Here is a 13,795-nt window from a genome sequence, read left to right on the forward strand (position 1 = left end):
AGGTCACCTCTACCCTCTATGTACGGAGGCTACATCAGGTCATCTCTCCCCTCTATGTACGGAGGCTACATTAGGTCACCTCTCCCCTCTATATACGGAGACTACATCAGGTCACCTCTCCTCTTTATGTAGTTTTGATTTTAATAGTTTTAAATGCAACGACTCATGAACTAATTAAAGAGGTACTGAGTTAATATAAATACCTTATAATCGTTAATCTAAGTAATCTAATATGATACAGCTTGGGTTATTGTGGCAGCAATGGCACTACAAACGAACGCGTCTCTCTCGATAACGTAAGGTATACGTAAAGTCTGGGGACCCATCTCTACCAAGGGTTGTTGTTCATTGTGAGTGTAGGGAATTACAAATCTGGGTAGAGATTGGTCTGGTGACCTTAAGTAGCCCTGTGACGTAAGTCATCCTGGTGACCTACTTGTATGGTAGTCTCGGGTATCCTAAGGTAGCCCGGCTCAGGGGGTTGCCACGAGAGTTGGTAAAGGTTACGTTGTTAATTAGATAAGATAGTACTAATACTTAAGGTCACTATATGAACTGAAGTAGCCAAGTATCGTCTGGCGACCGCATGTCATTCAAATGACATTTGCCAACTGTAATTTGCTACCCCAAGTAACCGGCTACTTCAGGTCACCGCAAGCAACCTGAGGTAGCCACAGTATTTAAAGGAGAGAAAGGTGACCTACCCGAAATAGCCACAGCAAATATTCCTACTCAAACATACGTACACTGTCAGTCTACCCAGACAGGTCATATTTGATATTGACTAAATATTTTTCGCGCGGTCAGGGAGTTGAGAAAGAATATATCTGCTGTTACCGAGCCACAAAACCGCCCAAAGAAAATCTGCTGCACCCATTGCAAGATTCGGGATCTTCCCTACTTCCTATCCTAACGACTTTTCTGTTTCTTACCGCCTTTTTTGGAATTACCTCACATTTGGCCCAATTGATGAACGTTCGTCTATGTTAGGAAGGCAATGGGATCTGTCCCCGGGTCGGGACATACACAAGTCCTTAAAATGGTAGCTTTATTCTCTGCTTAACGTTCAGCATCTAGGGCATTTGCAGCAATTCGTTTATCCATTGTCACTCAATACTGTCTAAAAAATGAATTGCGACCTAGCAAAGGCCACGGCGTACATCCTTGTCGTAAAGGTAATCAAAGTCACTTTGCTGTTCGTTACGACATAACACTTCTACTCATGTTTCCATGACTTGTACGGTATGTACTCTGTCACTCCATAAGACAAATTTCAGATCTTGTCTGATGAAGGTGACAGAGTACATACCGTACCAGTCATCGAAATGTTACATAGAAACACGTATAGGTTGTGCAACAAGAAATCTTCATAAGCCATACTTACCAACCTGAAGAAAACGTTTAGAAAAAGTATGATGTATTTCAGTACACAAGCTTTCAGGCAGGGTTTTAGTTCCGTCGTCATCCCAACATTGTATTAGAATGTTTACATAATGCATTGTCTAATAATACGGTGGCAATGCTCCTTCTTCTAATAGCCCATGTCTGAATGGTGTAGTCTTAACCACTTATAACACTATACAAACTACCTTAGCTTTATCGTACAAACACATGATCATTGCTTTACAACTGGGAAACAACATGTGCCAGATTTTGTCCTTGGCAATAGGTTTTCTTTTTATAAAGTTTCAATCCGATCATTTAACACCATTCCACCCGACATTTTAAATCTCCAGTTTGTGGTTACCACATCAGAATCTGTTTATTGCTGTTATTATTTTTTGGTCTATCACCTCTCGATAACATTGGAAAATAAATGAGATACAATAGAAAACAACGATGTGTGTGGCTAGACCAAGTTTCGAACCCTGGACCTCAAATTGTTAAACTGCACTCCAAACAATTGAGCTGTCTGGTAAACATAAGACACAACAACGTAAAAACCACAATGGCATTCTCTCCTGCAAGTGGGACAGGGTTCCATCAGATAATATCAATTTTTCAATCAGAACACAAAACTGTAACTGTTTTTACATGATTTGATGACGATAGAGACACGTCCACGACTTATTTTTCCGAATAACATATAGATCTCTATTAATGGTACTTTTTGCTAATGCGTATAGTAGAAATGCATTACCAACAGGTTACTGTAATCTCTCTTTCTACAGCGACATTGTTCTGCTTGCATCTTTTTGGCAACTTCCCTCCATTCTACAGGATGATTTGGTAAGGACTTTTGCAATAACAAAGTGCAATGGATTACTTCTATAGTTACTTGGGTCCACTATGTCAACTGGTTGTGTGTAATGGAAGCATAAATGCCTCGCTCGAAGCATCAGAAAAATGCCGGGTTCAAAAATATAATCGCACAATGTGTGAAGATGTTCCAACAAATCCCATGTGGACCTGTAGCTTTCCCATGTAGTAACCCCTTTATCATATCGTTACTAAATATTACCTCTCCATCTAGTAACCCCTTTATCATATCGTTACTAAGTACCCCCTCTCCATCTAGTAACCCCTTTATCATATGGTTTCTAAGTATTACCTCTCCATCTAGTAACCCCTTTATAATATCGTTACTAAGTATTACCTCTCCATCTAGTAACCCCTTTATAATATCGTTACTAAGTATTACCTCTCCATCTAGTAAACCCTTTATCATATCGTTACTAAGTACCACCTCTCCTTCTAGTATCCCCTTTATCATATCGTTACTAAGTACCATCTCTCCATCTAGTAACCCCTTTATCATATCGTTACTAAGTACCACCTCTCCATCTATTAACCCCTTTATCATATCGTTACTAAGTACCATCTCTCCATCTAGTAACCCCTTTATCATATGGTTTCTAAGTATTACCTCTCCATCTAGTAACCCCTTTATCATATGGTTTCTAAGTATTACCTCTCCATCTAGTAACCCCTTTATAATATCGTTACTAAGTATTACCTCTCCATCTAGTAACCCCTTTATCATAGCGTTACTAAGTATCACCTCTCCATCTAGTATCCCCTTTATCATATCGTTACTAAGTACCACCTCTCCATCTAGTAACCCCTTTATCATAGCGTTACTAAGTATCACCTCTCCATCTAGTAAGCCCTTTATCATATCGTTACTAAGTACCACTTCTCCATCTAGTAACCCCTTTATCATATCGTTTCTAAGTACCACCTCTCCATCTAGTAACCCCTTTATCATATCGTTTCTAAGTACCACCTCTCCATCTAGTAACCCCTTTATCATATGGTTTCTAAGTATTACCTCTCCATCTAGTAACCCCTTTATAATATCGTTACTAAGTATTACCTCTCCATCTAGTAACCCCTTTATAATATCGTTACTAAGTATTACCTCTCCATCTAGTAAACCCTTTATCATATCGTTACTAAGTACCACTTCTCCATCTAGTAACCCCTTTATCATATCGTTTCTAAGTACCACCTCTCCATCTAGTAACCCCTTTATCATAGCGTTACTAAGTATCACCTCTCCATCTAGTAACCCCTTTATCATATTGTTACTAAGTACCACCTCTCCATCTAGTATCCCCTTTATCATATCGTTACTAAGTATTACTTCTCCATCTAGTAACCCCTTTATCATATCGTTTCTAAGTACCACCTCTCCATCTAGTAACCCCTTTATCATATGGTTTCTAAGTATTACCTCTCCATCTAGTAACCCCTTTATAATATCGTTACTAAGTATTACCTCTCCATCTAGTAACCCCTTTATCATATTTTTACTAAGTATCACCTCTCCATCTAGTAACCCCTTTATCATATCGTTACTAAGAATTACCTCTCCATTGAATTTGTCACCGATGGACAAGTTCTTGACACTGAAAAATTCCATTGTGTGAATTAGATCGTAATGAAAACCACACAAAACTAGCATAGAATAATAGAACGCTCATCCCTTCGTGATGTAGACGGAGATATCTCAAGAAGCGGGTAAAAGTTTTACCATTAAGCATACCTTGCCGAGCACTGAATGTCAAAAAAATGTCTCCTTCTTGGTAAAGCAACTCCAACAACCCTGGTGGAGAATAAAATGGTCTGGGGTGGATGTTGCGGTATCTGTGCTGTAGCATTCAAGTGAGTTGGCACTATAGATGATACCGATGGAAGCACGGTCCCAATACAAACAGAACACAATATATCTTCAGCACACACGCAGGCATACACATATAGGGAGATATTAGCCAGGTGACAAAAGACTAGTAGTCAGCGCCTGATAAGGCAGCACCTGCGATTTCCTCAAAATTGCATTGATTAATGTATATGCTAATCGTATTAATTGTATATCCATGCACTGTAAAGCGCTTTAGAGTGGCTAATGCTAGCTAGATAGGGCACTATATCAAATGCTGTATATACTAAAGCAGAACAGTCGGGAACATTTCACGTGTTACAGTAAAAACTTGACACTTTATTGAATAAATGAAAAGTACTTATACAATAACTCGTATTATATTTTAATAAATATTAAAGTTGAAATTTTATTGAATAAAAGAAAAAAACCTTGTACAACATCTCGTATCATATTTCAATAAATGAGGCACAACATTTAAGTTGAGATTTTATTGAATAAAAGGAATAAAAGGGAAAAAATCTTGTACAACATCTCCTATTTTATTTTAATAAATGAGGCACACAATTTATCAAATTCATTTTGTCTAAAACGCGATCGGACATACACAACTTGTTTGTATTGTGTATGTTACTGTATATTGATATTTACCTAATTAAACTAAATTATTTGATGTATATATGTCCTGTCCTGTTATGTAACGGTGTTAGTAGTTTCACCATATTTCTCTATAAAAGTTGGAATGGTATGAATTTAAATAAATGATGAACTTGGAAACGGTCGGGGTACATGTACATCATATTTCGAGGAAGTAGTTCTGAATTTTCATACATTCGTGTATACCAATTACAATTTATGTCACCATGTTGATCCATCTGGTACGTTAATTAGTAATAAGTTAGCAAAGCAATATTACAGGAGAACATCAAACACACGTACCAATATATATCAGAGTTGTCGTTCCTTACACTATGGACAAAACCATACGCGCGGGGGAAATTTACGCGGACGACCCAACTCCGCGTAATAAGCGTAAAATTCCCCCGCGCGTAAAATTCCCCGTTTACAGTATGTTGAACAAAAACAACTGGAACATTTAATTTATGTACTATTCCAGCGAGGACATAATGAATTTGTCACGATAACATATAAATAGCAAAAGTTCTTGTTTCGTGAAAAACATACTACTCACATTTTCATCAAAAGCTAGTACTTCCCTTTACAGTTTACTATAAAATATCAAATAAACAAATGCAATGCATCATATTTACCATTTCAAGAAAAATGTTTTGTTAATTTGAAGGTTATATTTAACAACCAACGTAAAGTAATACACTCAAGTAAAACACAATAATTTTTTGTCGTTGAAAACATTAGTGCGTTTCTCATCAATCAACATGTTTGAACAACATGAAACAGCGTTTTGAATAATCAAAAGCAACTCTTTTATTTGTCATTGTTTTGCACCGATCTTTTGAATAGGAGCCACTTCGCACTTTGACCCCAAACCTCCACACTGAAGATCACCATTTGGGGTTCCGGGTTTCAGACAGCTAAAGCAGAATTTATGTTTACATTTTGGACAATCCATAGTCTTACATCCACCGTCATGTTCGATGTACATTTCACATTTTGGGCATGCGCGAACTTTTGGAACATTTGGTATGTTGCTATATTCCATCGTGACCCGTTCGCAGTTATCAAGTAATTTTTGTGTGAGCTTTCTTGGTGTGGAACAAGAATGATTTCTTGTCCAAGACTCATTACAATCCCAACAAAAGGAATATGACTTTCCACTTTTACTACAAATCGTACACATGACCTGTCGGTTATTTGTATCCCGTCTTGTACAGTAACTATTACATTTCGGACAGTCACGGATGTCATCTGACTGGTCGATGTAGACATTGGTCATTTTTCTGGAGAAAAACACGCATTCGTCGTCAGACATGTCAGCTTTAATGGAAATTTCTGTAAACTCCCATGCGGTACTGCACTCCATACATTTAAACCCGAGATCACAACTGTTGAGTTTGGTCAGGCAGTACCTATACAGATTCTCCGGGGCTGAAATACAATTCAGAAAAGTACAATGAAGACGAACCATCAAATAGCAAAATTGAACGATATCTTCATTTGTTGTATCATTACAATTTAAATTTAAACGCATGCATACTAAGCCTCATCAATGGCAATAAAACAGGATAAATATTCATTAGTTTGATGCAAGTTTTCTATAAAAAACAACTAAATGCATCATGCAAATACAGCCTCACTTTTGCTCTTTACACCCCTGGGATATGTAATAGCAAAATCGAAGGCTCAGTGTGTACCATTTTGTGGACGAGACAAGAAGACTAGCTTGATCCTACGATGTACATCGAAAGAATCTGTCTCGTACCGGTAAAATAGGGTGTCTTTGAAGTCGAATGTCGCTCCTCTGTAATCTTCAAAGGACATGTATCAGACTGGCGATTGGTCAGGTATTTTTACATGAGACCAACAAAATAGCTAGCCACGTGTCATTGGTTTTGCTATGAAATATTTCAGAGGTGCAGAAGCGAAAAGGAGCGTAAGCCCTCGAGAATCGAGGATGGAAATAGGTCTGATCGTTCCCACTGCATGCTCGTAAGAGGTAACTAATGTGTCCCCCGCATAATCTGGAATTTTCCAAGTACTAATTGCAATGGGGGACCATTACAGAAGTCCCCCAAACCCCCACAGTTATGTTCACTTTGCCCTAATACCACTATATACCAATTTTCATCAAAATCGAACAATATTCAAATTTCGACCAATCAGAAGCCTCCGTGTGGTTGCTATGGCAACGAAACCAATGCGGTTAAATTCGCAATCCCCTAATACCCCTATATACCAATTTTCATCAAAATCGAACAATATCTAAATTTCGACCAATCATATTAAGCTCCCGTGTTGTTGCTATGACAACGAAACTAATGCGGTTGAATTTGCAGTCCCCTAATACCCCTATATACGAAAAAGAAGAAGATGATGAAGAAGAAGAACAAAATAAAAAAGAAGAAGAAGAAGAAAAAAAAAGAAGAAGAAGAATTAATTGTAATGGGGGACCATTACAGAAGTCCCCCAAACCCCCAAAGTTATGTTTGAAGTGCCAAATAGATCTTCATATGGAATTTGAGCAAAATCGACCAATATTCAATTTCTACCAATTAGAGGAGAACAATAATAATGATAATAATAATAATAACAAGTACTAATTGTAATGGGGGACCATTACAGAAGTTCCCCTAACTGCCCCCCATAGTCACAAAGATACAAAAATACACCTACATACTAAATTTGAGAAAAATCAACCAATATCTAATTTCGACCAATCAGAAGCCGTGCCGGCCATCTTTGGTGTCCGATCGGAAAATGAAAGCTTATTTGTACACCCCTTTACCATGATGAACACTTGTGTAAAGTTTCATTAATTTCCGTCCAATAGTTTTTAAGAAATGTGTCGGGCAAAATTAAGGCGGAGCAAGAAGAACAAGAAGAATAAACGGAGTAAAACCAATAAGTCCCCCACTTCGTTTGGGGGACTTAATAACAGGGTCATTGAAAATAATATAAATATTACCAGAAAAAAAGACTGGATGATAATTTAACTTGGTATCATCAAGTCTTGTCAAAATTAGATGTCAAACCAAGTCTCGATTTTTTATATTCTTTTTCTTTTTTTAAATGTCATGTTATGCATTTTTCTTGTATGTACTTTGTTCGTTTGGACATTTTTTGTATCCGGAAAAAATCATGATTTTCAGCACCCAGGAAGTGGTATGGCCGCATTTTCAAGGATTCACTGTATATATATATTATACTTACTTGCTGCATGTCCACATGACATTTCCACACGATCCCCGTCCGCCATTGAGCCTTCAAACATATCTCCCCTTTTCGTCTTCTTACCAAACGGTATACGCCTGGACTTCCGGTGAACCATAACTTCTGTGACGTCACCATTTCTGGGGACATCCTGGTCGGCTGTCAAAATCATTGTGTTATCGATGACATCTATTTGGTCGGTAACTATATCAAGTGATTTGCCCACAGCAGATTTGACTTCACGAGCTGTCGTCGGTTGTTTCTGTGAAATGAAATATTTGGTTCCACATGCATGCAAAGGAATATGTTGGTCACTTAGCGGTAAAATTGACTGGCTCTTAAGTCGGGTGTCGGTTCTTGTTAAACTTCAATGGACAGGTTTCAGCCTAGCTATTGGTCAGGTTATTTTACCTAAAACTTATCAAATAGCTTACCACGTGACTCCAATTTTACTTTGATATAATCCAGGGGTGCAGGGAACGAAAGTGAGCGTAGTCCCTGAAATATCGAGTACGTTAAGCAATCTATAGTCCCTAGAAAAATGACGCTACGAAAGTTATAGTCCAGAGGGAAACGACGTCACGTCAGGTTTAGTCCTTGGATAACGACGTAAAACAATGTTTCACGTCCGAAGGAAATATATAGTTCCTAGGAAACGACGTCACAGAGGTATAATGCCAAGAGAAAAGTTAAGTATATCAGAGCCCAGTAAGTTGATAGAAATAATGGAGGATATACTAAATAAAAGTCATTAGAAAATCAAATCTATATATTTCTGTTTTCTTGTTTTGTTTCTAAATCCTACTGAATAGATGTACACCCAAACCCCATTCCACACACAAGCCCTCCGAGATAGTGAAATAAAATAAAATTGTAAAAATGTTGTAATCGATAAAACATTTTGCAAGATATAAAAATGTATATCTTATTTATTGTGATCGTACAAATTATTACCTACCTCTAATACCAACGTAGAGATTGAAATGTCTGAAATCTTTCGATATTTAAAGATGGCGTACCCTGGAAGTATTATAAATAATACATGATCAGTGTTTTTAACTGAAAGGTCGACAATGATTTAAAAACGCGTTCAATGTAGACAATAATTTTCAATGCGTTCAATGTAGACAATAATTTGACAATGCGTTCAATGTAGACAATAATTTGACAAAGCGTTCAATGTAGACAATAATTTAACAATGCGTTCAATGTAGACAATGATTTGAAAACGCGTTCAATGTAGACAATAATTTAACAATGCGTTCAATGTAGACAATAATTTGACAATGCATTCGATGTAGACAATGATCTGACAACGCGTTTAATGTAGACAATAATTTGACAATGCGTTCAATGTAGACAATAATTTGACGAAGCATTTAATGTAGACAATAATTTGACAATGCGTTCAATGTAGACAATCATTTGACAACGCGTTCAATGTAGACAATAATTTGAAAATGCGTTCAATGTAGACGATGATTTGACAAAGCGTTCAATGTAGACAATAATTTGACAATGCGTTCAATGTAGACAATGATTTGACAAAGCGTTCAATGTAGACAATGATTTGATCAAACGTTCAAAGTAGACAATAATTTGACAAAGCGTTCAATGTAGACAAGTATTTGATCACGTATTCAATGTAAACAATGATCTGACAGCGCGTTCAATGAAGACAATGATTTGATAACGCGTTCAATGTTAGTTAAAACAAACCGAACAAAATCGCAGGTGTTTCAAAGATAAAATATATTCTTACCAAACAGCTTCCAAAATGATGCAAACTGAAAATAGAAATAAAAAATGGAGTACATGTCATTCACGTTGTGGATCACTTGAAACTACGACACTCATAAGGATTTGGTGTCATTTAAGATGGATTTCCGGTTATCTTTGGCAAATTTTATTATTTACTGTAAATATTAAGTGCTATGGTAATTTTCCAGTGTGAAAACGGGCTGCCAGGTGACCCGATGGCCCGTGTTTCCTCTTGCCCTGACACCATACTTCGACATTTTGAGATAGATGTCTGGTGTGGGGACATATATCTGTATCTGAAATGTATCTAAATACACAACTACTGAGGTTTTTGTCACTTCGTCATGTTGCGTTGAAAAATTAACATAATAGATACATAGTCAAAATAATATATTAGATATTTTGACAGATAGTTGTCATATGTTGGTTCCTCTGGCCCTGACACCAGAATAAGACATTTTGACAGATAGATGTCTGGTGTGGGTTCCTCTGGCCCTGACACTAGACTTAGATATGTTGACAGATAGATGTCTGGTGTTGGGACTTATATCTGTCAAAATGGCCAAGTCTGGTGTGGGCCAGAGGAAACCTCCGATCGGGGAAGTGAGCCCCGGTTTTCTTCATGAAGGCAACTGATCATGAGCTATCCATCACATCACGTATATCGATAACTGACAACTCGTACATAGTGGACGGTGTATATCTGGATAGGACTTCATGAAAAATAGACCTCGGATTTGAGCTTGAATATATGATACGCCTTTCTGGAACTGAAATCAATAGCGAAACTAATGAGGTGACAGTACTTAAAGCAATAGCAAAACTAGTATGGTTACATTATATTTAAATCAATTGCGAAACTAATATAGTACCAATGTACTCAAATCAAAAGCGAAACTAATATGGTACCATTGTACTAAAATCAACAGTGCAACTAATGAGGTACCAATGTACTTAAAACAATAGCGAAATTAAAACGGTACCGATGTACTCAAATCAAAAGCGAAACTAATATGGTACCAATGTGCTTAAATCAATAGCGAAACTAAAATGGTTCCAATGTACTTAAATCAATATTGAAACTAAAATGGTTCCAATGTGCTTAAATCAATAGCGAAACTAAAATGGTTCCAATGTGCTTAAATCAATAGTGAAACTAATAAGGTGCCAATGTACTTAAATCAATAGCGAAACTAATGAGGTGCCAATGTACTTAAATCAATAGCGAAACTAATGAGGTGCTAATATACTTAAATCAATAGCGAAACTAATATGGTTCCAATATACTTAAATCAATAGCGAAAGTAATGAGGTATTAATGTACTTATATCAATAGCGAGACTAATGAGGTGCCAATGTACTTAAATCAATAGCGAGACTAATGAGGTGCCAATGTACTTAAATCAATAGCGAGACTAATGAGGTGCCAATGTACTTAAATCAATAGCGAGACTAATGAGGTGCCAATGTACTTAAATCAATAGCGAGACTAATGAGGTGCCAATGTACTTAAATCAATAGCGAGACTAATGAGGTGCCAATGTACTTAAATCAATAGCGAGACTAATGAGGTGCCAATGTACTTAAATCAATAGCGAGACTAATGAGGTGCCAATATACTTAAATCAATAGCGAAACTATTATGGTTACAATGTACTTAAATCAATAGCGAATACTGTTCCAATATACTTAAATCAATAGCGAAAGTAATGAGGTGCCAATGTACTTAAATCAATAGCGAGACTAATGAGGTGCCAATATACTTAAATCAATAGCGAAACTAATATGGTTCCAATATACTTAAATCAATAGCGAGACTAATGAGGTGCCAATGTACTTAAATCAATAGCGAAACTAATGAGGTGCTAATATACTTAAATCAATAGCGAAACTAATATGGTTCCAATATACTTAAATCAATAGCGAAAGTAATGAGGTATTAATGTACTTATATCAATAGCGAGACTAATGAGGTGCCAATGTACTTGAATCAATAGCGAGACTAATGAGGTGCCAATGTACTTAAATCAATAGCGAGACTAATGAGGTGCCAATGTACTTAAATCAATAGCGAAACTAATATGGTTACAATGTAGTTAAATCAATAGCGAAACTAATAGGGTTACAATGGACTTAAATCAATAGCGAAACTAATGAGGTACCAATGTACTTAAATCAATAGCGAAACTAATATTGTACCAATGTACTTAAATCAATAGCGAAACTAATATGGTTACAGTGTACTCGATTCTACTGCATTTAACAATACAGTATAATGGAACATGTGTACCTACCATAGTCTTGAGGATTGTATAATCTAAATTCTGTTCCTCCGATAGATCGGCATACGGTCTTCTGAAAATCAGTGCAAACAAATAACGAATGCACAAAAGATAACATGGCAAGTTGACGTCATCTTATTTCGTAGTAACTCTAAAAATAGTATCTCTACTTGTTTTCCCCACAATGATTTACTGTTGAGAATTAAAGACTGTTAGTCATTAGCTCTCATGAACTAATACTTTTATAACTCTGAATAACAAGCTGAACTGTCATCATGAGCTAGCTGTGGTGTGTTTTACGTCCATTTTTGTATCATTCGAATGGTCAGTGTTCTTATTTCGTAAACCGCATAGTCCTCATATTTGTTAGCTCATCTTGCCTGAACGGGCAAGTGAGCTTATGTTGTGGAGCAGCGTCCGCCCTACGTTCGATGCCAATGTGTTTTTTTTCTCTCTTTTAAAGTGACATCTTTATCACGTACTTTTCAAATGCGAATTCAGGCTTGTAAATAAAATAAAATTGTCTTCTCTTCCAAAGAATGATGTACGCCCGAAAATCATTTTTGTATAAATTGAATTCGGTTCCTCTATTACAAAATATATCATTCATACATAGTTTGTTTTGTAAAATATACGAGAAACTAGATTCTTCAAATATACTTCTTAACTTTACTTATCCATTTTAGCATAAACTACCGAGTTCAAAATTATTTCACAAAACTCCAGGTGCCTCAGCTCTAGAGTTGCAAAATTGACATAAATATCAGCTACAAGTATAGTGTATCTAAATACACGAATACTAAGGTTTTAGTTATGGCATCTTATGTTGTATCAAATGTTAACATACTACATACATAATCAAATGATATAGTGTAAATTCTCATACTTCTAATGGCCGATCTCTGATTGTGTGGTCACATATCCTATCCTGCCTTCAATTGATCATTGAATTTTCGCTTGTAAGACACGTGCAAGTTTTTATCCAGGGGTTTCCAGTTAGAAACTTACGACAAGTAAGTGTAGTTCGTTCCATTATCCTTTCTGAACACCCAACACGGTGGCACACATATCACGTTTTACAGTATGAAATTGATATTATTATTTTGGAAAATGCTTTGCAATATCAAATATTTTAGAAATATGGCACAATGATGAATCACTTCGTCATAGCGGCGATCAAATATATTGATCAGCTTTCTGGATATCGAACCTCTTAGAACAGTTAACAACCTATATGGACATATCTTTCCCCATCATCAAAAAGATGGAATGGTATGTATTTGTCCACATTATTGGCAGTTTCGAAACTTCAAACATACGCAAACAAATTAGCATTTACCTCACCATGGAGTGTCATGCCCTATGATATAGTATAATACACAAACTGCATGGGAAAACATGAACAATGTTCATAATTAAGATTTTGTTGTAAAACACAATATCTTTTTGGCGTTGAAAACATTAGTTCGATATTCATCAATAAATGTTTGAACAGCAAGAAACAGCGTTTTGAATTATCAAAAGCAACTCTTTTATTTGTCATTTTTTGCGCCTATAACCTCCACACTGAAGACCACCATTTGGGGTTTCGGGCTTCAGACGGCTAAATCAGGATGTATGTTTACATTTTGGACAAATCATAGTCTTACAGCCACCGTCATGTTCGATGTACATTTCACATTTTGGGCATGCGCGAACTTTTGGAACCATTGGTATGTTGCTATATTCCATCGTGACCTGTTCGCAGGTATCAAGTAATTCTTGTGTGAGCTTTCTTGTTGTGGCTCATTACAGTCCCAGC

General features: G+C 36.6%; 1 protein-coding gene across 3 annotated transcripts; it reads right to left on the reverse strand.

The window, feature by feature from the left end:
• Positions 1-4,578: 4,578 nt before the first annotated feature.
• LOC110462012 (putative E3 ubiquitin-protein ligase ARI6) lies at positions 4,579-13,229 on the reverse strand. Of its 3 annotated transcripts, XM_021515778.1 has the most exons (6): positions 12,881-13,229; positions 12,007-12,067; positions 9,714-9,738; positions 8,910-8,971; positions 7,952-8,213; positions 4,579-6,169 (listed from the first exon to the last, which is right to left on the reverse strand). In XM_021515778.1, the coding sequence occupies exons 2-6, from the start codon at positions 12,007-12,009 to the stop codon at positions 5,556-5,558; spliced, it is 966 nt and encodes a 321-aa protein (XP_021371453.1). In that variant the 5' UTR covers positions 12,010-12,067; positions 12,881-13,229; the 3' UTR covers positions 4,579-5,555. The 3 variants fall into 3 exon arrangements, with proteins under 3 accessions (XP_021371453.1, XP_021371452.1, XP_021371454.1); XM_021515777.1 differs by lacking the exon at positions 12,881-13,229 and having other exon boundaries at positions 12,007-12,383; XM_021515779.1 differs by lacking the exons at positions 8,910-8,971; positions 12,881-13,229 and having other exon boundaries at positions 12,007-12,383.
• Between the last annotated feature and the right edge of the window lie 566 nt (positions 13,230-13,795).

Source organism: Mizuhopecten yessoensis, unplaced genomic scaffold (genome assembly GCF_002113885.1).
Source record: "Mizuhopecten yessoensis strain PY_sf001 unplaced genomic scaffold, ASM211388v2 scaffold10717, whole genome shotgun sequence".
Lineage (NCBI taxonomy): Eukaryota > Metazoa > Mollusca > Bivalvia > Pectinida > Pectinidae > Mizuhopecten > Mizuhopecten yessoensis.

Bases quoted from the DNA above. Each gene is read 5' to 3' on its own strand.
- LOC110462012 (XM_021515778.1), bottom strand. The intron at 8,972-9,713 runs GTAAGAATATAT...TAATACTTCCAG, and splicing joins ATCATTTTGGAAGCTGTTTG to GGTACGCCATCTTTAAATAT. The intron at 6,170-7,951 runs GTAAGTATAATA...ATTGTATTTCAG, and splicing joins GTCATGTGGACATGCAGCAA to CCCCGGAGAATCTGTATAGG.